Source organism: Mixophyes fleayi, chromosome 12, assembly GCF_038048845.1.
Source record: "Mixophyes fleayi isolate aMixFle1 chromosome 12, aMixFle1.hap1, whole genome shotgun sequence".
NCBI classification, from domain to species: domain Eukaryota; kingdom Metazoa; phylum Chordata; class Amphibia; order Anura; family Limnodynastidae; genus Mixophyes; species Mixophyes fleayi.
Genome location: NC_134413.1, coordinates 7,072,212 through 7,094,878, shown reverse-complemented (window position 1 = coordinate 7,094,878; position 22,667 = coordinate 7,072,212). Strand labels below are relative to the sequence as shown.

The window sequence follows — 22,667 nt, the reverse complement described above, 5'->3', positions numbered from 1 at the left end:
TAAAAATAGCAACAAATAAACAATTCCAATGTAGCAAAATGAACTGCTAAGTGCTTACTGACATGTGACTAATGGCTTGTCTGTAATAATGTAGTGTTTTAGAACTAAGGCATGCAGTATAGTGTGTATATTTGTGCGGGCCCCGATGCAGGGAAGTGTGGAGGAGAGAACCGGGGCCCACATTATAACATTATGTTACGGTATTGCTTTCTTAGATACATCATATATTACAATAAATCGGATTAAAATGCTTTGCTAAGTAACTTTGTTTCCCCTCTATCGCGTAGGTGCAAAGTTTGTCCACAACATCGAAGCCGTATTTTCCCCGGGAGACGAAGTAATTTATATTACGCAAACCGCAGATGGCTTCGATTCAGATAATTATATCCATTTACGGACTTCAATTAGAGGGAAAATTCCTTACATCCCGGAGACATCGACCATCCAGATTGCTCCATACTATGAAATCTACCAGTATTCTGGATCAGGTAAAACATTACACATCTGGTGGGTAAGGGCCGATGTATTTCTGAGGTAGATTGTGTTAGATATAACGCATTACTAACATTTTAAAATAAACTTTATTGCTTTTTTAATAATAGTTTCTAAACTTTACAACTTTTCTTAGCAACAAAAGAAGGGTCGCCCGGTCCAGTACGAGGGGGTGACATAAAACTACATGTAGCATCTTAGTGATGTCTACAGTGAACTGATGGGATAAATGAATAAAGCCTTGTTCCTTGTTTTTGGGACTTTCAAAGTGATCCTTTTATTATATAGATAGTTTATTGTCTCAGGTTTCCCTATAAGTTGTACGAAACATTTGTGAAACTTAAACTATGTTTTTATAATCGCTTGATTATTTTCTATCTGTATCCGTCGTCTAAAACCCGGCTTGTCTTGTTTTATTTTCAGTCGTGACGTCCACGACTAACAGGGAGTACACAGTAACGTCGCAGAATAACGAGGTTCAGAGGTTATCTTACCGACTGAAGCAGAATATAACATTCCAGGACTGCAGCCATGCCCAGAGGTTCCCGCCCAATGCGCAGAAGCTCTCTGTGGATCGGGTGTTTGCTCTCTACAATAAGGACGAGAAAGTTCTCCGATTCGCCATCACCAGCCACGTCGGATCGCTTCACGGTAGGTTAAATCGTCCCCTTTCCAACCCACTCTATAATATGTCCACCTTGCGGCCTATCTGCAGTGTGCTTAGGGTTCAGGTCGCTTGTAAAATTACTATGTGGTAATTAAGTTTATTCTTCCATCTATCCCCTTTTAAATGCACTTGTATTGGAGGCAGCGATTTTCTCGTCTGGACCAATATATACAAGATTATCAGTAAGTGCCTCCGCGACATCGGTGGTTCTTAACCGATAATCTGCATAGTCATAAATATTGCTTCAACAAAATGGCTGCCGGTGACGTACTTTAGATGCGCTGGAGATGGAACTGGTCTGAGTCATTGTATTTGTTTTGTTTTTTCATAGCTAACCACCGTCTTATTCATGTTAATGATTGTTGGCCAGTGTCCCCGTTGTTATGTCATCACCATTACCCCCACACAGGGGGTGTCCAGACAATCTCTCTGAGAGACGCCCTCAGGCCACCTTCCTGAGGACAATGTGTAGGGTCAAGTGGTGTCAGAATAAATTGACTGAAATCCTCTTCCACTCCAAAAATCAGGACAATATCCCTGGAGAATACAACTGGACAACCCTGTGTCAATCTGTGTCTGTAACTTTGTATTCTTTCTCAATTAGCTTTCATTTAACTCTTGTCCTTTATGTTTTTATTACCCCCTCTCTCCCCCTTTATAATAACTCGGCGCATTCAAAGTAAATGGGACGCTGAGAGTGAGCAGTTGTGTAACGCTATAACAGAGACTACGGGGGTAGATTTATCAAAACTAGTGAAAAAGAAAAGTGGAGGGGTTACCCATAGTGACCAATCAGATTCTAGCTATCATTTATCTAGTACATTTCTAGAAAATGAGAGCAAACATCTGATTGGTTGCTAAGGGCAAGGCCTCCACTTTTCTGTAGTTTTTATAAATCTATCCCTAATTGTTAGTTCTACTTCTTCAGTGTTTCTTTGTTTTCAGCCCTCGCTAACTGAGGTTTCAATGACATGCTCTGGCACCCTGTGGGTCTTCAGCTGTTGTGGGACTACAAGTCCCAGCATTCCCTGGGGAACACACAGCTGGAGAGCCACAGGTTGCCTACAGCCAGTGTCTCAGCTGTGTTTTTGTGTGTTGGTAAAAATCAGATTCGCTGTAGAGTCTTCTCCCTGATGTCTATGGGGTCTGCTCCTTGCTGGCGCAATGGCTGTATCCAAAGTGCGTAAGACTCACGAAAGCTACATGTAGCGTCCCCACCTAGCAGATTAAAATAGAAAAGCTGTTGAAATCCAGGTCCGTTTAAATGAATGTATATTTATTATCCTTTATATAGCGTCAATAATGCTACTCGGCACTGTACGGAGAATATGTAACTATTCACATCAGTCCCTGCCCCAATGAGCTTACAATCTAAATTCCCTACCACTTGGACACACAGACTAGGGTTCATTTTTGTCGGAAGGAATTATCCTGTTTTTGGAGTGTGAGAGGAAACCGGGCCCACCTGGAGGAAACCCACGCAGACACGGGAAGAACATACAAACTGTACACAGATCGGGCTCCTGTCGGAATCACACTTATGACCCCAGCGCTGCGAGGCAGCAATTCTAACCACCGTGCTGCCCATATAACGCTCAGACAGAAGTATCAAAGCAGCGTTTCCCTTAGCAAATCTTCCTATTTTACTGAGTGTTTGTAAACAGCATAAATATTAGCACAGGTGACCCCATCCTACCTCTGTGTTATGGATGACTGTCGGCTAATCCCCGACCTTCAGAAGTGCTTCAACAGAAAGGAGTGTTTGCTTTGTCATAGCTCTGTGTCACTGTGTGTTTTATGTTCTTCCTCAATAAGATGTCTTTCCACCAGCTTTATCCTGTGTATCCGTGTGCTGAGAGGGAAGGGTCCTTGTAACAAAGACCCTCTTTTATCCATTAACTGCATGAGTAATCTAGCTGCAGCTTTCAGGTCAGGAAGTCAAGTAACCTTGTGTGCTCCATAAAGTCTCCCGAAGTGGGGGTCTAACCACTCATTAACCAAACACAAAGAGAGGAAGATAAAGATCCCTTTGAGAATGTCAGGGGGACAAAAGCCCGTAGGAAGTGTCGGGGCAAATTACATGCTCGTGAAAATCAAATAGTGCCTTTATTTGGGGGCTGGAGGCGAAAATGTCTGAGTGACAAAGAGAGCGTAAGTGGATGTGCGGTTTAGGAGGAGCTGCCAGTTTCGTCAGGGGCCAGAGAGCAGTGTGAAAAGATTTAACTAGAGGCCCCGTGTCACTTTACAAAGCAGATGGATGGATCACTTGTGCACAAAACACAGGTATAAGGCGATAAACTGAAAAAAGCCTTTACTATAGCGTAGAGAAGAGTTCTTGCCTTGTTGAATGTCAGTGCAGAAACTCATTCAGCAGTTGCTTACTAAGTGCTGCCATTTTTCAGTGAACGTCTGTCCCACATCTGAATGAATAAAATATCTATTAGATCCTGGACCTATTACAATTTATCACTTTTACAGAGTCTTAATACAAGTGTTCATTTTTGCAGGGTTTAGATTTATGTAAATGGGCACTTAAATGTATAAGGCCATGGTCGGGAATCAAACTCATGACCCCAGTGCTGTGAGGCAGAAGTGCTAACCACTGAGCCACCGTGCTGCCCAAAAACACACAGCATTAATGAGGTTTGATGGGGTGCAGAAACTTGGCAATAAGACTGGCCATCCGGATACACAACGCAGTGCTGGGCTAATTACAGGTTCCCAGAATCCCCCCTCTAGGTCAGTGGTACTCAGTGGTCACTCCGTCATTTCTTGCACTTAGACTCGTGTTGTGAGCTTTTCCAGAGAAGGGCATGTGTTGGTTAATTATATTATTTACAAAAGATTGTATTTATTTTGTTGCCAGATTCTTCCCAGGAGCAAGTACAAGTTAGCCCCTGCTTCGATGGAACGCACATGTGTGACACACGGGCCCAGTGTCAGCCCGGGGGAGGACTGAATTACACTTGCGTGTGTGCATCTGGGTACCAGGGAGACGGAAGGGATTGCACAGGTGAGTCTGCAGCTCCTGGTATATTGTGACTCTCTGTAGTCCCAGAGACATAACACTGTCATTGTCTCGTCATCTCCTGTTCACTAATTGTCTCCCTGCAGACAGGGTCTCTAATCTGCACAATAATAAACAATGTTGTCACACGCCTTTTACCTTTTAGAAGTGTTTTAGTGAAAGTATTTTGCACGGTTGTATAAGGACCTCTTTAATGGCTCGACCAAACTTGCTGGTTCTCAAGTTATATTCCACAAGGAATAACCGCGGATAAATAGATCGGCGTAGAGATCTATTGACCTTTATACCGGACCACTTTCCACGCAGACGATGATAATATACACAGCTTGGATATCGGCATCATTTTCTTGCAGTAATCCCAGAGCCGCATGTATCTGTGACGTTGTGTGAACCGCGGGGGCGGCACAATACAGACGCCGGTGATTCTCTATACAGGGCTGTTATTCTGGATGGATTCTCCAGCTGCGTTTCGTTTGGAACAGAGATACCGCACGTGTAGACAACCCTTGAGTTCCTGTACAACGTCGGTGCCCTTCGTGTATTTGCGGTCAGATGTGTCCTTTAATATTGAGCCCAGCAGTTGTCTTGTGTAACCTCACAATTTTTATCGACAACATTTTACACACAATACGTTGTAGCGGGATTCCCCTGAAAACTTAAAAACAGATTCTATACTACCTTTATTTGCCCCAGAAGGCAGCAGGACAAAAACATTTGTAGCTTCGTAATCTGGGGGAAGGTAATAAACTGCTTCATTTAAATTGTCCAAAGATTGAATTAGAAATTAAGCAGTAAATTTCTGTAAAAAATTATGCAATTCAAAAACTAATATTGTGTATACTGTCTTTATCGGCATGAATGGGGAGAGTGCACGTTTAATTGTGAATATATCTTAATTGTGAAAAAAAACGCAAGTAATTTTTTTTCTTTACAAGTGAGCAATCTGGAAAACCCCCAAATATGTGACATTAATACAGACGGAATTCACAAATGTCACATTATACTTCGGAAGGTTTTAAGATTTTTAGTTTTATTGTAATTTTCTGGAGTAAAGGAGCTGTGATTTGTCTAATCACAATTTCTACAGTAAATAATTTAGCAGACGGTCTTTACACACAAACCTGAACCAGTCCTAGATCTCACTGCAGCTACTTATGGTGTTTGTTTTATTTCTCCAAGACGTGGATGAATGTGACGTGGGACTCGCCAACTGTGGGCAGAACACTCAGTGTCTGAACATTCCGGGGAGCTTCAGGTGTGAGTGTCTGCCGGGCCACGTGTTCTCCGCAGACGGGAGGAACTGCGTGTGTAAGTACCGTGTCCATGTGCAGTCTGATTATTACTATGTCATCTACCAGTTGTCCCAGCGCAGTGGAGGCAGCCATTTTGTGGTGTGTATCAATATTCATGAGAATGCGGCCTATCACGTCACTAGGAGCCAGTGACATCACTGAGGTACATGATGAATACAGGTTCCTCATCACAGAGTATTCCAGAATTCGGTGACTGACTTCCACAGCATCTCTCTCTCTCTCTTCCCCCTCCCCTACTGTCCCTCTCCCTTTTTTCTTCTTGCTCTATCCCTCCCTTCTTCTCTATACCAAACCTCTCCTTCTTCTCTTTTTCCCTCCCTCACCTCTCTTTTTTGCTCTACCTCACCTCTTTTTTGCTCTACCTCACCTTTCTTTTTCTCTGTGTCCCTCACCTTTTTCCAGTCTCTTTCTCTCTTCCCCACCTCTCTCTCTCTTCCCACCTCTCTCTCTCTTCCCCACCTCTTTCTCTCTCTTCCCCACCTCTTTCTCTCTCTTCCCCACCTCTTTCTCTCTCTTCCCCACCTCTTTCTCTCTCTTCCCCACCTCTTTCTCTCTCTTCCCCACCTCTCTCTCGCTCTTCCTCTCCTCTCTCTCTTCCCCTCCTCTCTCTCTTCCCTCCTCTCTCTCTCTTCCCCACCTCTCTCTCTTCCCCACCTCTCTCTCTCTCTCTTCCCCACCTCTTTCTCTCTCTCTTCCCCACCTCTTTCTCTCTCTCTTCCCCACCTCTCTCTCTCTCTCTTCCCCACCTCTCTCTCTCTCTCTTCCCCACCTCTCTCTCTCTCTCTCGTCCCCACCTCTCTCTCTCTCTCTCTTCCCCACCTCTCTCTCTCTCTCTCTTCCCCACCTCTCTCTCTCTCTCTCTCTTCCCCACCTCTCTCTCTCTCTCTCTCTTCCCCACCTCTCTCTCTCTCTCTCTCTTCCCCACCTCTCTCTCTCTCTCTCTTCCCCACCTCTCTCTCTCTCTCTCTCTTCCCCACCTCTCTCTCTCTCTCTCTCTCTCCCCACCTCTCTCTCTCTCTCTCTCTCTTCCCCACCTCTCTCTCTCTCTCTCTTCCCCACCTCTCTCTCTCTCTCTCTCTCTCTCTCTTCCCCCACCTCTCTCTCTCTTCCCCCACCTCTCTCTCTCTCTCTCTCTTCCCCACCTCTCTCTCTCTCTCTCTCTCTTCCCCACCTCTCTCTCTCTCTCTCTTCCCACCTCTCTCTCTCTCTCTCTCTTCCCCACCTCTCTCTCTCTCTCTCTCTCTTCCCCACCTCTCTCTCTCTCTCTCTCTCTTCCCCACCTCTCTCTCTCTCTCTCTCTCTTCCCCACCTCTCTCTCTCTCTCTCTCTCTTCCCCACCTCTCTCTCTCTCTCTTCCCCACCTCTCTCTCTCTCTCTCTCTCTTCCCCACCTCTCTCTCTCTCTCTCTTCCCACCTCTCTCTCTCTCTCTCTCTCTCTCTCTCTTCCCCACCTCTCTCTCTCTTCCCCACCTCTCTCTCTCTTCCCCACCTCTCTCTCTCTCTCTCTCTTCCCACCTCTCTCTCTCTCTCTTCCCCACCTCTCTCTCTCTCTCTCTCTTCCCCACCTCTCTCTCTCTCTCTCTCTCTTCCCCACCTCTCTCTCTCTTCCCCACCTCTCTCTCTCTCTTCCCCACCTCTCTCTCTCTCTCTCTCTCTCTCTCTCTCTCTCTCTCTTCCCCACCTCTCTCTCTCTCTCTCTTCCCCACCTCTCTCTCTCTCTCTTCCCCACCTCTCTCTCTCTCTCTTCCCCACCTCTCTCTCTCTCTCTCTTCCCCACCTCTCTCTCTCTCTCTCTCTCTCTTCCCCACCTCTCTCTCTCTCTCTTCCCCACCTCTCTCTCTCTCTCTTCCCCACCTCTCTCTCTCTCTCTCTCTTCCCCACCTCTCTCTCTCTCTCTCTTCCCCACCTCTCTCTCTCTCTCTCTTCCCCACCTCTCTCTCTCTCTCTCTTCCCACCTCTCTCTCTCTCTCTCTTCCCCACCTCTCTCTCTCTCTCTCTTCCCCACCTCTCTCTCTCTCTTCCCCACCTCTCTCTCTCTCTTCCCCACCTCTCTCTCTCTCTCTCTTCCCCACCTCTCTCTCTCTCTCTCTTCCCCACCTCTCTCTCTCTCTCTCTTCCCCACCTCTCTCTCTCTCTCTCTTCCCCACCTCTCTCTCTCTCTCTCTCTCTTCCCCACCTCTCTCTCTCTCTCTCTCTCTCTCTCTCTTCCCCACCTCTCTCTCTCTCTCTCTCTCTTCCCCACCTCTCTCTCTCTCTCTCTCTCTTCCCCACCTCTCTCTCTCTCTCTCTTCCCCACCTCTCTCTCTCTCTCTCTCTCTCCCCACCTCTCTCTCTCTCTCTCTCTTCCCCACCTCTCTCTCTCTCTCTTCCCACCTCTCTCTCTCTCTCTCTCTCTTCCCCACCTCTCTCTCTCTCTCTCTCTCTTCCCCACCTCTCTCTCTCTCTCTCTCTCTTCCCCACCTCTCTCTCTCTCTCTCTCTCTTCCCACCTCTCTCTCTCTTTCTCTCTCTTCCCCACCTCTCTCTCTCTTTCTCTCTCTTCCCCACCTCTCTCTCTCTTCTCTCTCTTCCCCACCTCTCTCTCTCTTTCTCTTCCCCACCTCTCTCTCTCTTTCTCTTCCCCACCTCTCTATCTCTCTCTCTGACCCACCTCTCTATCTCTCTCTCTGACCCACCTCTTTCTCTCTCTTCCCCACCTCTTTCTCTCTCTTCCCCACCTCTCTCTCTCTGCCCCACCTCTCTCTCTCTCTGCCCACCTCTCTCTCTTTCTCTCTCTGCCCCACCTCTCTCTCTCTCTCTCTCTCTCTGCCCCACCTCTCTCTCTCTCTTTCTCTCTCTGCCCCACCTCTCTCTCTCTCTTCTCTCTCTGCCCCACCTCTCTCTCTCTCTTTCTCTCTCTGCCCACCTCTCTCTCTCTCTGCCCACCTCTCTCTCTTTCTCTCTCTGCCCACCTCTCTCTCTCTCTCTCTCTGCCCCACCTCTCTCTCTCTCTTTCTCTCTCTGCCCCACCTCTCTCTCTCTCTTTCTCTCTCTGCCCCACCTCTCTCTCTCTCTTTCTCTCTCTGCCCCACCTCCCTCTCTTTCTCTCTCTGCCCCACACCGCTCTCTCTTCTCCACCTCTCTCTCTAGCCCACTCCTCTATCTCTCTCTCTTGCCCACTCCTCTCTTTCTATCACTCTCTCTTCCCCACCTCTCTCTCTCTTTCTCTCTCCCCACCTTTTTCCTGTGAGTTAGTTTTCATGAATTCCCCCATTATATATTACTGCCTTGCAGTGTGTAATTACTGTAACAGCCTCTCTCTCATCTGTTATATCTGTATTCCATCCTGTCCTGTCTTCTTGTACTCACTGCTGTAAGCCGTACAGGACAAGAATTCTTTTCCACTGCTGAGAATATAATCCTTTCACGTAGCGTTGTGTCAACTGCCATTGTGAACATGTCTGGGGCTATTCAGACCCAGTCCGTAGTGTTTCCATGTATCTATAATGCTCTGCTCCTTCTAATAACAACATTATCACATTTATTAACCAGTTGTGCTTGAATTTAGTCGGACTGAGGCTGCTTTTGGACAGTATCACCTGTTATGCAGGGATTTAATGTCTATTAGTTAATTTTATCCCTATATTGTTACATTTTAACATATTTTTACACGGATTAGGATTAACAACAGATATATAGGGGCATGGACTTAATAAATATTCTGATATATATATATATATATATATATATATATATATATAATAAAATTAAAGAGAGAGCTTTAGGAGGAGGTAAAGGGAATCCCTGCAATATGATTATTACACACTAATAATATATTCCATTAGAGGGGGTTGTTAAACAACAGGGGTTAGTAGCACTTTAAAAATAGTTGTTTGACAAGTAGGTGGGTAGATTTTGTGGTGCATAGGTGGATCACAACTAATGATTCCTTTATGCTTCTGTACTCCTAGCATTGCATTATTAAACTCGAGCTAGACTTCTCATATTAAACATCCTGACTGTTTGCTTTTCAGCATCTGGGGGGGGCTCATTCGGGAACCCTTGTGAAGACGGCACCCACACCTGTAATACAGCCACGTCTCATTGTGTCCCGCGCGGCGATGGAGTCTTTACCTGTGAATGTTTTCCTGGTTACGTGAGGAGCGGAGAGTCTTGTATTGGTAAGAATATATCTTAATTTACTAATCTCTGGCAGAAATGCATCTCCACCTCTTTTCGTAAATTCTTAAAGGCTGTTCTGTGTCAAAAAGATAAAATAGCAAAGTATAGCATTCCAGTGAGCCCTGCTTTGTTAACATGCTGGAGATAGACTGTGCTCAGAAGCCGTCATACCCAGCAGATGGCTCCCAGAAGTCTGGTGGGTAAGCGCCAAGATATCCTAGAGACTGGTAAATGGAAAGTCACCCACCAGTCAAGACTATTGAGAAAAGTCCACTGGCACAGGCAGACTTCTCCAGCCGAATCCTCCCATACTACCCTTACCGGCCTGTTTCTGACAATCTGTAGGCAACTATAGTAGTAAGCTGGAATAAATCCGCCTTCAGTAAAAATGTCAACTTCCACAAAGTGATTGGTACAGTATATTTTATGAGCTTGACCATTTATAAAGGACAGTAGCTGAAGCCAAGGCCGGCCTCATTCCTTCCCACTATACACAACTGCTAATAACATTGTCTAGACAGTTCGAACCCACACATACTTGTCATATGTCACGCTGGCATAATTCCTGCTGTTTCTCTACTAATAAACATACTTCAAAGTTTTGGTACTTGTGAGTCCTCCATGTTGTTTGAGTCACTGGTCTTACAAATGTTCATTGGGTGCGAGTTTGATTGTACTTTTACTACGGTTTGGATTGTACATTATATATGACATTGCCGTGGACAAGCTCAGCACCGATCCCGGAGGTTTCTGTATAATTGTTGGTTGGGTGCCTCAGCCGAGATTTTGCTTCATGTTAATGTGGTTAACTTTGAAGCCTCAGGAAGATATCTGTCTTATTGATTGTTTTTTGAGGTTGGAAAAAGATTTTCGACCACCAACATTTTTCCTCTGATGGGAAACACTTCCCAATGAATCCTATGTAGCAATGTTTGTCCACTTATACACTTACTATGATGACGACATGGAAGTTGTTCACAAGAGGAATCCAACACCTTCTGAAACGGTCTACTGTAGCAGCCAATCAAACCACAGATAACTGGTACTTCAAAATATAAATGACCCTAAGACCTTTGTGAAGTCTATGAATGGTGAGCTATTGAATGGGCAATTCTGTTCAGGGTCCAAGGGGTTCAGGGACGAGGGGTTTGATATCGAAGCCGCTGCTGTGGTTACAATTTTGCAGTGGTAGACGATTATAGTACCACATACTAAATCCAAAAAATCGTAGTTCGGATGCGTTGTCTTATATAAAGACAACGCAGCTAAGCTAACAGGAGCTATCCATCTCTTGTTCAATGGCAAATGCTTCACAGACAACTGAAAATATATTTTGGCATAGAGGAAAACAAGATAAGAGAAAAGACTAAGCATAAATAATTCTTTGAGGCCTATGCTTTCCCAAGACATTAACCAAGGCCGCCCATCACAATTATGGCCCCCCTGGCCATTTTTGATCCCGTGCCCATCTCTCCTTGGGAGACGAGTTTGCAAAAATGTTAAATCTCAATGTCTAATTAATAAATTTAAACTTGGGACAATCATTTTATAATGCTTTGGGTTGGGTTAAGATGTAGAACTCTTTATCAAAAGTTCTTGAAATAATAACCATAGGACTCTTTAGAGCAGGGCCCAAAAGCTGATATCTGATTGGTTGTTGTGGCCATAATGTCTTTAATCTAATTAAATTAACCCTGGTATTTAGGATCTTAGAAAATACTTTTTGATGGCAATAAAAGAGCTTACCTATAAATATCTATGTAATCGTGTGCAACGATGGGCAAGAATAAAGCACAGGGAAACGTGGATTTTGTTATCTAGGCCATCTAATGTAGGCAATTATTAAACCCCTCTATTTGTCATTAACTAATAATTAACCCGCTGTTCATTTGTCTACTGCTAACGGCCTTGAACATGACGTCCCATCTCGTTGACTTTAATCTGCAAACTTGATTGTGGCCAACACAGCTCATTTTTTATAACTGGATGGAAACTTCATAGAGACTTACGCTAATTGAGTCCAGCTCGCACATTGGAGGCATTTGTTATTTACTTTTCCCTGACCTTGGAGGGGGTGGGGCAAGACCAGGCCCAAAGCCTTTATTAAATTTCCCTTGTGTTGACCAACCGTAACTGAAGAACAAAATGGCCGCCCTGTAACGATCATGAAAATGACAACAGTTGCTAAATAAGCCGTTCATAACCAACCGTACTTTATAACATTCAATTCATGCCGAATCCATTTGAACAATCAAATCATGTCACATATATGGTTTCTAAACCCTTTCTAATGTATATACAGTAAAAATTCTATTAACACTTTTTAGCCATCCGTGACTGTATGAATGCACAGTGGTGGAAGCTCTTTTTGCAGAATTGCGGTAATATATCGCACGATTGTTAATACAAATTTTAACAAACCGGCACTTCAAAACCACTTTCAAAAGCATCACATAGCTTAAACCAACACCATATCCTATTGTATGTTTACATTATCTTACAAATATGTGACGTGTGAAGTGGATAAAAGGATTCAATGTTGCATTTATTGCGAACCAGAATATCTCGGTGCAAATGTTTTACAGACATGTTATCCCAGAAATCATCAAGGTGTAGAGTTCAAACGGCCCCCTGAACACAGCCTGCTTTTGTCTTCTACTTCCTGTCTGTTAATGAGGGTGTTCTAAGCTAAACTCTGCTTTCAACTTTTAAATGATGTGACCCTGAGGCTGATTGTGATCAGTAGACATACAGAGGAATGTGTGTAACCATCTGACAGACATCAGAGGGAAACAGCTATGTCTTTGTGTGCAGTATACGGCCTCTGGTTCTTCAGGTGACTTCTGTAATCTTTGTGATTACATGGTGAGCTACTCCAGTGCTCTGAATAATAGGACACCTGTCGCGGATCAGCAGGAGGGGGGGGGATTCATTTTACTGTTTCATCATCATCATTTATTTATAAAGCGCCGCTAATTTCGCAGCGCTGTACAGAGAACTCCCTCACATCAGTCCCTGCCCCATTGGAGCTTACAGTCTAAATTCCCTAACACACACACATAGACATACAGACACAGACTAGGGTCAATTTTGATAGCAGCCAATTAACCTACCAGTATGTTTTTAGAGTGTGGGAGGAAACCAGAGCACCTGGAGGAAACCCACGCAAACACGGGGAGAACATACAAACTCCTCACAGATAAGGCCATGGTCGGGAATTGACCCCAGTGCTGTGAGGCAGAAATGCTAACCACTGAGCCACTGTTTGAAGCAATATGACATTATAGCCCATCCATTCACTAGAATCTGGTGACATCATTGAGTTACAATGTCACATAAGGGCTCTGACCTTTTGTATATCTACAATTTGCACTAAAAGTAACATCAGAGATCATCAATAAACTATATATATATATATATATATATATATATGTATATGTGATAATGCGCCCCCTAGTGTAAATGGTTGGAATTGCAGAAAAAGGAGTTCCATGACCATATAAAGTCTTTTATTCAGGTTACGGAATTTAAGAGTCTGATGATCATTATAATTTAATATATTTCTATTTACCAGCACTTGTGCGTTATACACAGCCGTAAGCCAGATGTATGGATAATATTATTCACGTATTAAAACTTAACATTCTTGTAGAATGACAGAGCTGTGATGTCTAATTTTAAAACAAAGAGGTTTTTTTCCTTTTCTTATAATTCTGTGTCACCCAGCGTTCCTTTAATGTCTAACACCGAGGGACTAATTGTGGGTTGTAAAACTCTACAAAGACACTGTGCAAATGTATTTGGCTCTCCAGGTCCAGCACATTAATTTGAACTATGTAATCCTAACCCTTGTACTGCATTAGATGTAGTGGTGCTAGAATGTATTATTTTAAAGAGATTTTATTATTTAAACCTTACAGATGCCAACGCTATCCAAATAATAGAATTAAACACAACGCTGATAAAATTGCAATGCATTTTGAGGTTTCTTTTTTCCAATTTTAATACAAATAAAATATTATGTAAGGGAGTCTGGATAATGTGAACATTATCCAGTCACTGATATTTCCGTGATTTAATTGCTTTGCGGTTAGGTGGTTGGCTTTGCATACTTTTGAGGTCAAATCCCAGTCACAGCTACATGTTATTGAAATGAAATCCTGTTTTACAGATGTTAATGAATGTACGGAGCGCCGGTGTCACTCGGATGCTACCTGCACCAACCTCCCCGGTTCCTTCTCCTGTCAGTGTAACCAAGGTTACACCGGTGACGGCTTCCAATGCACACAAGCCCCAGGTACGGAAATACTAATATCTCTTCGTTCATTCATACCGTTATCTGGAAATGTAAAGTCACACTGAAATTTGTAGCATATGTTTTGGAGTTTTGTCTTTTTTTAATTCCATTCATGGCTTCCAGTCAGCCATGCAGACCCCATATTTGGTAGAATCCACAGATGTAGCTCGCATTATTTCTGCCGTTTGTTTGGATTGCACTTTGAAAACGAGTTGTTGGCAAAGAGCCACAAGTAACGCCACATCTGCAGGAGATTTCTGATATTGGAGTAGGGAAGATATAGAGCCGGGCCAACCAGAAGTGAACTACAACATGGACGCCCTGTCACGATGACACAGAAAGTGGCGGAATCCGTTCCCATGGCGCTGTGCAGACCATAACCCCACCCACATCAATCGCCTATACTAAAGCTTTTTCAGTTTCTCTTTTAACACTCAGTCATCAGGTAGTTGAATGACCTATCTTATTAGGGGGGGGGGGGGGGGGGGACAATATAATGTTTTTGAGGGGTTTCCAGAATGGGGACACGCACCTTTCTTTCGCTAGTGGTAGCAGGGTGGGACAAACCCTAACCGAGATAGAATTGCTGCCTAACAGCTGGTGGGAGCTCCACTCCTCCCGAATACACACTGAAGGCAGGCGGAAGTGACCATAAATTTGAAAACCGAAAGGTCACCTCGCTTAGATGAGGCGGAGGTTATTGTTACCTCCTCAGGCTCCCTGTCTGCAGTGGAAGAGCCTGACGGGCATTGTGCCTCAGAGGGAGAACATTGTGACTCATGGTTATGTGGAATGCGGATTCCTCACTGCTGCTAACTTTGGCCAGAAAAATTATGTCAACTGCACTGGTATACCTGTAGCCAGGGTTTTAATCAAACCCTGGCTACGGGCAGTGCCAGGGTACATGGTGAAAGCTTCCCTGGCGCAAGTTCTTATCGGACAAATTCTCCTGTGAGAAAGCTTAAGTGGTCTTCACCAGTACAGACAAATTGGACAAGCACAGTAGATGTTTCTGACTTGTGATAAAATGCACCATAAAACAAACCTAAGTCTTGATGCCTGTCTGTGCAGATTACAGGCCACAGCCCACCTCTTGCTTGGAGAAGCGGCGTAGTCTTCTTGGAGAGGGTTCACCGAGGGGTCCTCGTCCTGGTCTTTTTGTCCCAGAATGCGACTCAGAAGGAAATTACTCTCCTCTGCAGTGCCATGGCAGCACCGGCTATTGTTGGTGTGTTAACAAAGAAGGAGAAGAGATTGAAGGTACAAGAACGTCACCAGGTAGAGGTCCCCCGCGGTGTGGAGCTCCAGGTACGTGGTGTTACCTCTCTTTACCATAAATACAGAATATTGTGTAAAACCTATGCAGTTTTAGGCTTGCCTGGCAATTCTAACGTGTGTAAGGCCGTTATTTCATTCCTCAGAGGATCAGACACCGAGTACCCCATGTTTGGAGAAGAGGCGCGCCCTTCAAGGCTTTCACCCCAGAGGTGCCCGTCCTGTCGGTGTCTTTGTACCGGAGTGTGACGAGGAGGGTAATTACGTCCCGCAGCAGTGCCACAGCAGCACAGGCCACTGCTGGTGTGTTGACCAGAACGGTGTTGAGGTCGATGGTACAAGAAGAGCACCCGGCAGGGGGGTTCCCCCGTGTAGCATTCCAGGTACGTGTAAATATCTGTATGCAACCGAGGCTGCATACAGAACTTGTATGTGAAACCAAACATTGGTCTTGGAAGGCAAGGAGACGGCATATTAATAATATATCATGGACATCAGGCTCTCACTGGATACTTGGATGGACTTTTCTGTAGTCCTACTCAGATCAATGTTCAGATTAGATTATAACCCAACACTTCTACTTTACTTAACCTGTTTGGACCTGGGACCCAGAATAAGTCTTGGAGTTTGTGAAAAATAACATGAGATCATTATGTATTACTTAGGAATTCTGTACAGTTTTGCAGTAAACAGGATTTGGGGAACCACAGCAATAACCTCCGCTCTGCTGAAAGGGCAGACGGGGACATCTCGTCCCACGCTGCTGCTCAGCCAGCCAAGTAGCTGCTACCGATGTTCGATATTGTTGAAAAGTGATTCTTGAACTTGTTCATCAAATGGGCTCTAATCTTCTAAAACTTGCTGGAAATTCTGGACCTTTAGCTAGACCCAAAAATTCAAACAAAATCAAGAACCAGAGGGACAGGTTTGACCAAGCTGGTTTGAACACTGGTCGAGCTTAATTCCAATGAGAACAGAAAACCTCAGAGCCAAATATGGAACTTGAACACAGTAATGTTCACTGTTCAAATGGTTATAAAAAAATAAATAAATACAAATTGTTGCCAATTAAATGTTTATTTGAACAATTTTAAGAACGTTAAACTGGAACTTTGAACTGCAAAAGCGAATCAACTTGAATTTCAAACCTATTCTGAATATGTCAAACGCTTCTATTCATGAGAATGCAGATTAGTGACAACACTGGGAATGTGGCCTTTATCTGCCTCCGTGATGTCACCGATTTCTAGTGAGTTAATATACTTCATTCTACTAAATATTTGATTTAGCCCACAACATGTGTGATGCCAGCAGTGTGTAGGCATCAGGTGTACTTAAAACAGAAAGGGCTATTAAATATCAATATCTACAAGAGCTACAAATTATATATAGTTATTTCAACTGAAGGTCTTGAGAGAGTTGTGATTGAGTAAGGAGAACAGCAGCTTGCATTTAGCAGCGTGTGATATGCAATGTATAGCCAATGTTCTTTCAAGGCATGGAAAATTCTATATATTTCTATAGATGTTATTACTATCTTATTTATAATACTGTGTCTTAGATTTAGCAGTCCATTAATTGGGGTAGACAGGCTGTTACCTTTGTTTCGTTCACACCATGGTTCCTGCATATGGAAAACAAAGCCCTTTAATTTCTAAATCCCCAATCATATCTGTGTGTTTACAGTAGCGTGCACAGAGTTTGCTTGTTATTAAAACACATGCATATTTTAGATGCATTTTTGGTACAAAAAACCCCAGCAAACACAGATTGGAACTGGCCTGGTGTGTGAGCCGACTGTACTGATTCAGCACGTGCAATGTGAGTTTTTACATTGGGAGCAAATTCTGGTACTGAGAATAACAAAATATGTCTCACTCTTACGCTGCGAGAGGCCACCATCGGCTTCTAAACGGTAATCACTTGTGCCGTTCTAATAGCGCGACCTTAATCAGAATCCGTGGGCAGCACGGTGGCTCAGTGGTTAGCACTTCTGCCTCACAGCGCTGGGGTCATGAGTTCAATTACCAACCATTGCCTTATCTGTGTGGAGTTTGTATGTTCTCCTCATGTTTGCATGGGTTTCCTTTGGGTGCTCTGGTTTTCTCCCACACTGCAAAAACATACTAGTAGGTTAATTGGCTGCTATCAAAAATGTACCCTAGTCTGTCTGTCTGTCTGTCTGTCTGTGTGTGTGTTGGGGAATTTAGACTGTAAGCTCCAATGGGGCAGGGACTGATGTGAGTGAGTTCTCTGTACAGCTCTGCGGAATTGGCGCTATATAAATAAATGATGATGATGAATCCGTTCAAGTTGACGTCAATCTGTATTTAACTATTGTTGCTTCTGTGTCTTGTCCAGAACCCACCCAGAGACCCCAGACCATGTGTGAGCGATGGAAACAGAGCCTCTTGGATCACTATGGTGGTAGTCCCTCTGCGGAGCATTACATCCCTCAGTGCGACGCGTACGGAGACTTCAGTCCCCTGCAGTGCCACGGGAACAGCGGGTACTGCTGGTGTGTAGGCAAAGATGGACGAGAGATTGAGGGATCTAGAACGCAGCCTGGAATGACACCGGCATGTACGTACAAATCGTCTTATTAACAAAAGACATTTATCTTCTGTGGTATCGCAGCAGCTCGGACTAATAAATTAATTTCTTACATTCTTACAGGTTTACCCAGTGTAGCCCCGCCCACTATGCGGCCCACCCCTCGTCCTGATGTGACTCCTCCTACCTCTGGCACCTACCTCCTCTATGCCCAGGGTCAGCAGATTGGATACTTACCGCTCGACGGCACAAAACTGCGCAAAGACAAAGCCAGGACGCTGTTGTCGTTACATGTAACGTATCTTTCTACAATCCGCTATGTAATAATATTTATCAACTGGAGCCGTTTCTCTGTGAGGTATTCTGCTGCTTTTCCCACTTCTTTTCCACTTGCAGCAACCTGGCTGAATTAATGTTATAAATGAGTTTAGCATAGATTATGTACAGGAAGACTCCAGGCAGATTAACATTCCAGTAAGCCCGCGGCTTGCAACGGTTGGGCCGGTCCGTTGATGCCGCTCTTTGCTTCCATGTTTTCCGGACAAAGTCGCAGTGGGTCTGTAGGGACGGTGTCGGAGAAGCCGGTTTCTATAAAACTGGGCAAATGCTCGTTCACTGTCAGTTTTTCCTATACGCTGCCCACAGACTGACAAGGATTTACATTTAAGCCTGGGGAAATGGATAAGGGATAAGCAACTGTCCTGCTAGTTTGGACATTATTTTGGCTGGAGTGGAAAGTAAGTGGGAAAAGAAGAAACCGAACGCTCTCGCACTGAAACAGCCGCTATGTTTACATATACATTTTTAAAATTATCATTTGCCTTCTTAAAATGTCTTGAATTGACTTTACTGCTGTCATAACAGGTGTAACCATAGTCCCCGCTGCAGCGTTTAAACTGTTCTGCAGCTTGTAAAAGAGCAGGAAATGGCATCTGTAGGATTACAGAGAACATTACTGCAATGTGAACGCTCCCAGAAAATCCTCTATTCCCACAAGAAACCAGATCCCCTACATGTGTAGGTTGTGGTGAGCGCCAGACACGTCTGTCCAGAAGCTGGAGTCTGTACTGTGCAGCTGGGCTGCGTGGGATCCTGGGAGAGAGAACTCGGCGTTATTTATTGAAACTCTGGGGATGTCCCTGGTCCATCGGGTGTTTATCCTCTGTCCCCCTCCCATATGCTGGAAGCTCTCCCTGATGAGAGTCACTTGTACAAATAGCAGGAGGATGTTTAAAAAAGAAAAACATATCTTTGACTAAACAATAAAAATCCCCTTTTTTTATTTGTATAAAGTTCTAGACAAAAATATTTCAGTAACACAGAGGAAGATAAAAGGGATGTTTGTGATGTTCCGTTATGGTTTCTTCTGTACAGTGTGAGAGGAGTTCCATGTCTATATCTTGTAGGGGAATGACATCTAGCTCGTTACACTAATATATGGACTTGGGTTATTCTGGAATTCGGCATTTCTTTGTTTAAGGTCATGAAATGAAGCTGTAGCAACAAAATCAGCTTTGGTTCCGCTGCCTTGCTTAGTTGGTTTGAATGCGTTTATAGTTCCCGAAACACACATGTGTTTGCAGAGCAAGATAGCGCTGATAGCAAGGATAGGAGTTTGGATGAATGGGGGCGTCCTTGCGGAGTACGGCATAGGCGACACAGTGCGTGTAGTTTTGTGGCGCAGTTCAACAATGGAATTTAATTTCAAGATTATTGAAACGAGATAAGGGGGAAGTCACATTTCTCCTGTCTGCAACAGGACTTGAATTTCGCACACGCTCGAAGCCCGCTCACACTCATGATTAATTTAAACTACAAATGGATTTAAACAGGCGGTATTTTAGGATAAAGATTTTAACAGTTGGGGGAGATCAGTGTGCTTGGTAAAGGAGGCCATGTTTGTTTCAGTGTCAGAATTACACATAATCTAGATTTCTGGTAAGGAGCTGTGATGAGGGAGGAGGTGAGGTGAACGCAGGAGCCAGAAGTACGGTGAGTGGAAAATCGCACAGACAATAAGTAATCTATTCCTTTGGATCTCTTGCAGGGTTCAATAGTAGTGGGGATTGATTACGACTGTCAGGAGAAGAAGGTGTACTGGACCGATGTCGCTGGACGTACCATCAGCCGGGCAGGTTTAGAACCTGGCGCTGAGCCAGAAGTGATCATCAGCACAGGTAAATAGTTATTCACAATATACAGGTCTGGGAGCTCGTCTCCAAAAATGATTTATACGGAGTTTCTAAACCAGAATTTTTTTTAAAATAATTGCGTCTGTTTGGTGGAATGTTACTGTAAGGAGCGCCTCTAAATTTAATCAAGATGGAAGGGGCAGTATGGCGAAAGATAGCCGCCATTTTTAAATGTCATTTAGCATTTTATAGGAGGGGTGCTTCATGGAAAGTTCCCTTATCCAGAAACCCACAAGTACCTTTTATTAATGTAAAACTAGACTCATGAATATAATGTCAGGTCCACATTGCCAAGTTATATTGCGGGTACTTTAATATTTTTTATATAATGGACTTTAAACTCTGCAGACAGATAACAATTCCTTTGTGGGTTCCCCTTATCACATAAGCACCAGTTTGTAATCTATTTATTATACCAATGCAAAAATTTTTTGCCAAAATAAAAATATATTGATCTTGTTCTTCTGCTTCCTTATATAGATAATAAATGTGTTTTTTCCTCATGACTGTAAACACGTTTCACCGGTGCTTACAAGTAGGACATGAACCAGCGCTGTGATACAACAAGTGTTATACCATGAATATTCTCTGTGGTATTACAGTGATATTCTCTCTTAGATTTGATGAGCCCAGAGGGTCTGGCTATCGACTATCTGCGCAGAACCATGTACTGGACGGACAGCGGAACCGATAAGATAGAGAGCGCGCGGCTGGACGGCTCGGACAGGAAAACACTGTTTGACACAAACCTAGTGAATCCTCGTGCCATCGCCATAGATTCCGTGCGAGGGTAAGTTACGCTCCCCACCGTCCAGTGCCGCGTTCTGTATATATATGAGCAGGATAATACTCCACCTTACAGGTACGATAGACTAGGCCTGGCCAGCCTGTGGCTCTCCCGGTGTTGCGAAACTACAAATCCCAGCATGCTTTGCCAGCCAACATCCCTGGAAAGCCACAGGTTGGCCAGGCCTGGACTAGAGAGAGTGCACACTCGATGGAGCAGCCAGCTGTCTGCTTCTCTTCTTCCCAGACAACAAAGTAAAGTAATATTTAATAAAGATTAAGAAAATCAATCTGGTCTAGAAGGGGTTAAGGAAACCCCACTTATGACCATGTAAACAGTCTTCAGCTGTAAAGACCAAAGTTCAATCAGTTGAAATTGCTGTAATGAGAGGTCTGGAGGATGTCGGTCTGATTACGCTCTTGTGCTCTCCATCGCCCCCTGCAGGAACCTCTACTGGACAGACTGGAACAGAGAGGCACCAAAGATTGAAACCTCTTTTGTAGATGGCTCAAACAGGAGGATTCTGGTGAACGACGATATCGGTTTACCCAATGGGCTGACGTTTGATCCGTTCTCCAAACAAATATGTTGGGCAGATGCAGGTATCATTTGTAAAATGTGCAGTTTGCTAATAATATGTATCTTGCTTATATTGGAAATGTTTTTTGTTTCTTAGCAGACGCAGCAACAATTTTGCTATGTTTAATAGAACTTTACACCAAAGTTCAATATTGTATTGTTTTTATTTCATTAATGTTGACTAGTTTTCCTTTTTCTTATTTGCCCCATAGCTAAACATGAAGTATTATTTAAAGAAGCTGCTCACCCACTTCCTTTTTAAGGCTCATGGAGATGTGTAAGGTCAGCAGCGACTTGTACCTTGTTCCGTATGAAACGCGGCAGAGACAAACCGCTCTGAGAATTGCGCACCCATTGGGGTCCTGGCTGCTGGAGCCAGCACCCCTCTGGTATTCACACTGCTGCTTATGAACAGAGGCAGGAACCAGGATGCATATTCCCGATACCAGCGCGGTTCTCAGAGCCTTTGATACAGTCGCGTTTCACTTGGAATACGTTATGAGCAAATTCCAACAATGCTCGTCCTAAACCTTGGCTATTCTAAGTAATATATCCGTAGTGAGCATGTCCTGTCATTTTGAGTGTAACTAATGGATTTTAAAGGATAGACTTGATTTGTATGTCTACATCTGCCGTGGATTCTGAGATTTGTTTCTGTTTATATTAGGAACTAAGAAACTAGAATGTATTTTGTCCAATGGAAGCGGAAGGCGAGTGATACAAAGTAACCTCAACTATCCCTTCAGTGTCGTGGCTTATGCTACTAATTTCTATCACACAGACTGGCGGAGGTGAGAATGAGATGAAATCAATTATCTGCCCCTTGCAATAGGTTTTCATGGTTTTAAATGTACACGTAGATGGTTTGGGAATCCTTTGAAATACAGGTTGCTTTAAATATAAAAAAAAAAAATCTACTAACCTGTAGTACTAACCATGTTACCTACACATTAAATTGAATATTGGGGAAACAGAACAGCTTTCTGAGAACTAATATTTCAGAGTAGCAGCACAGTGCCAGGCAGTGACTGTAAAGACCAATAAAAAAACTGGGATACATAAAGGAGGATAAATGCAAACCTGGTATTACCACTGTATATGCCAGTAATTACACCGCATCTTATATGGAACAGATCTGGGCACCGCTGTATAAGAAGGAGGCAGAAAGTGTTTACAGACAGTAACCTCATTCATTTAGGAAAAAGGCAACTTAGAAGGGACCCAGGTCATATGTAGAAATATAAATGCAAAAAATAAATCAACATGTATGGTCCTCAGTACAAAGCATTCATTAGACACAGAGGACAAGGGGTCGTCAATTACA

At 43.9% G+C, this 22,667-nt stretch overlaps 1 protein-coding gene across 1 annotated transcript in view; it reads left to right on the top strand.

The window, feature by feature from the left end:
- The window catches only part of NID2 (nidogen 2), a 46,276-nt gene that overhangs the window by 18,960 nt on the left and 4,649 nt on the right, over positions 1 to 22,667 (top strand). Inside the window, exons 7-20 of the mRNA XM_075193314.1 lie at positions 288 to 488; positions 916 to 1,143; positions 4,026 to 4,172; positions 5,367 to 5,495; positions 9,513 to 9,659; positions 13,832 to 13,957; positions 15,029 to 15,265; positions 15,379 to 15,615; positions 17,594 to 17,815; positions 17,909 to 18,078; positions 19,833 to 19,962; positions 20,596 to 20,767; positions 21,209 to 21,366; positions 22,011 to 22,134. Of these exons, the coding sequence (XP_075049415.1) occupies positions 288 to 488; positions 916 to 1,143; positions 4,026 to 4,172; positions 5,367 to 5,495; positions 9,513 to 9,659; positions 13,832 to 13,957; positions 15,029 to 15,265; positions 15,379 to 15,615; positions 17,594 to 17,815; positions 17,909 to 18,078; positions 19,833 to 19,962; positions 20,596 to 20,767; positions 21,209 to 21,366; positions 22,011 to 22,134 (2,428 nt within the window). The remainder of the gene's footprint in view (positions 1 to 287; positions 489 to 915; positions 1,144 to 4,025; positions 4,173 to 5,366; positions 5,496 to 9,512; positions 9,660 to 13,831; positions 13,958 to 15,028; positions 15,266 to 15,378; positions 15,616 to 17,593; positions 17,816 to 17,908; positions 18,079 to 19,832; positions 19,963 to 20,595; positions 20,768 to 21,208; positions 21,367 to 22,010; positions 22,135 to 22,667) is intronic.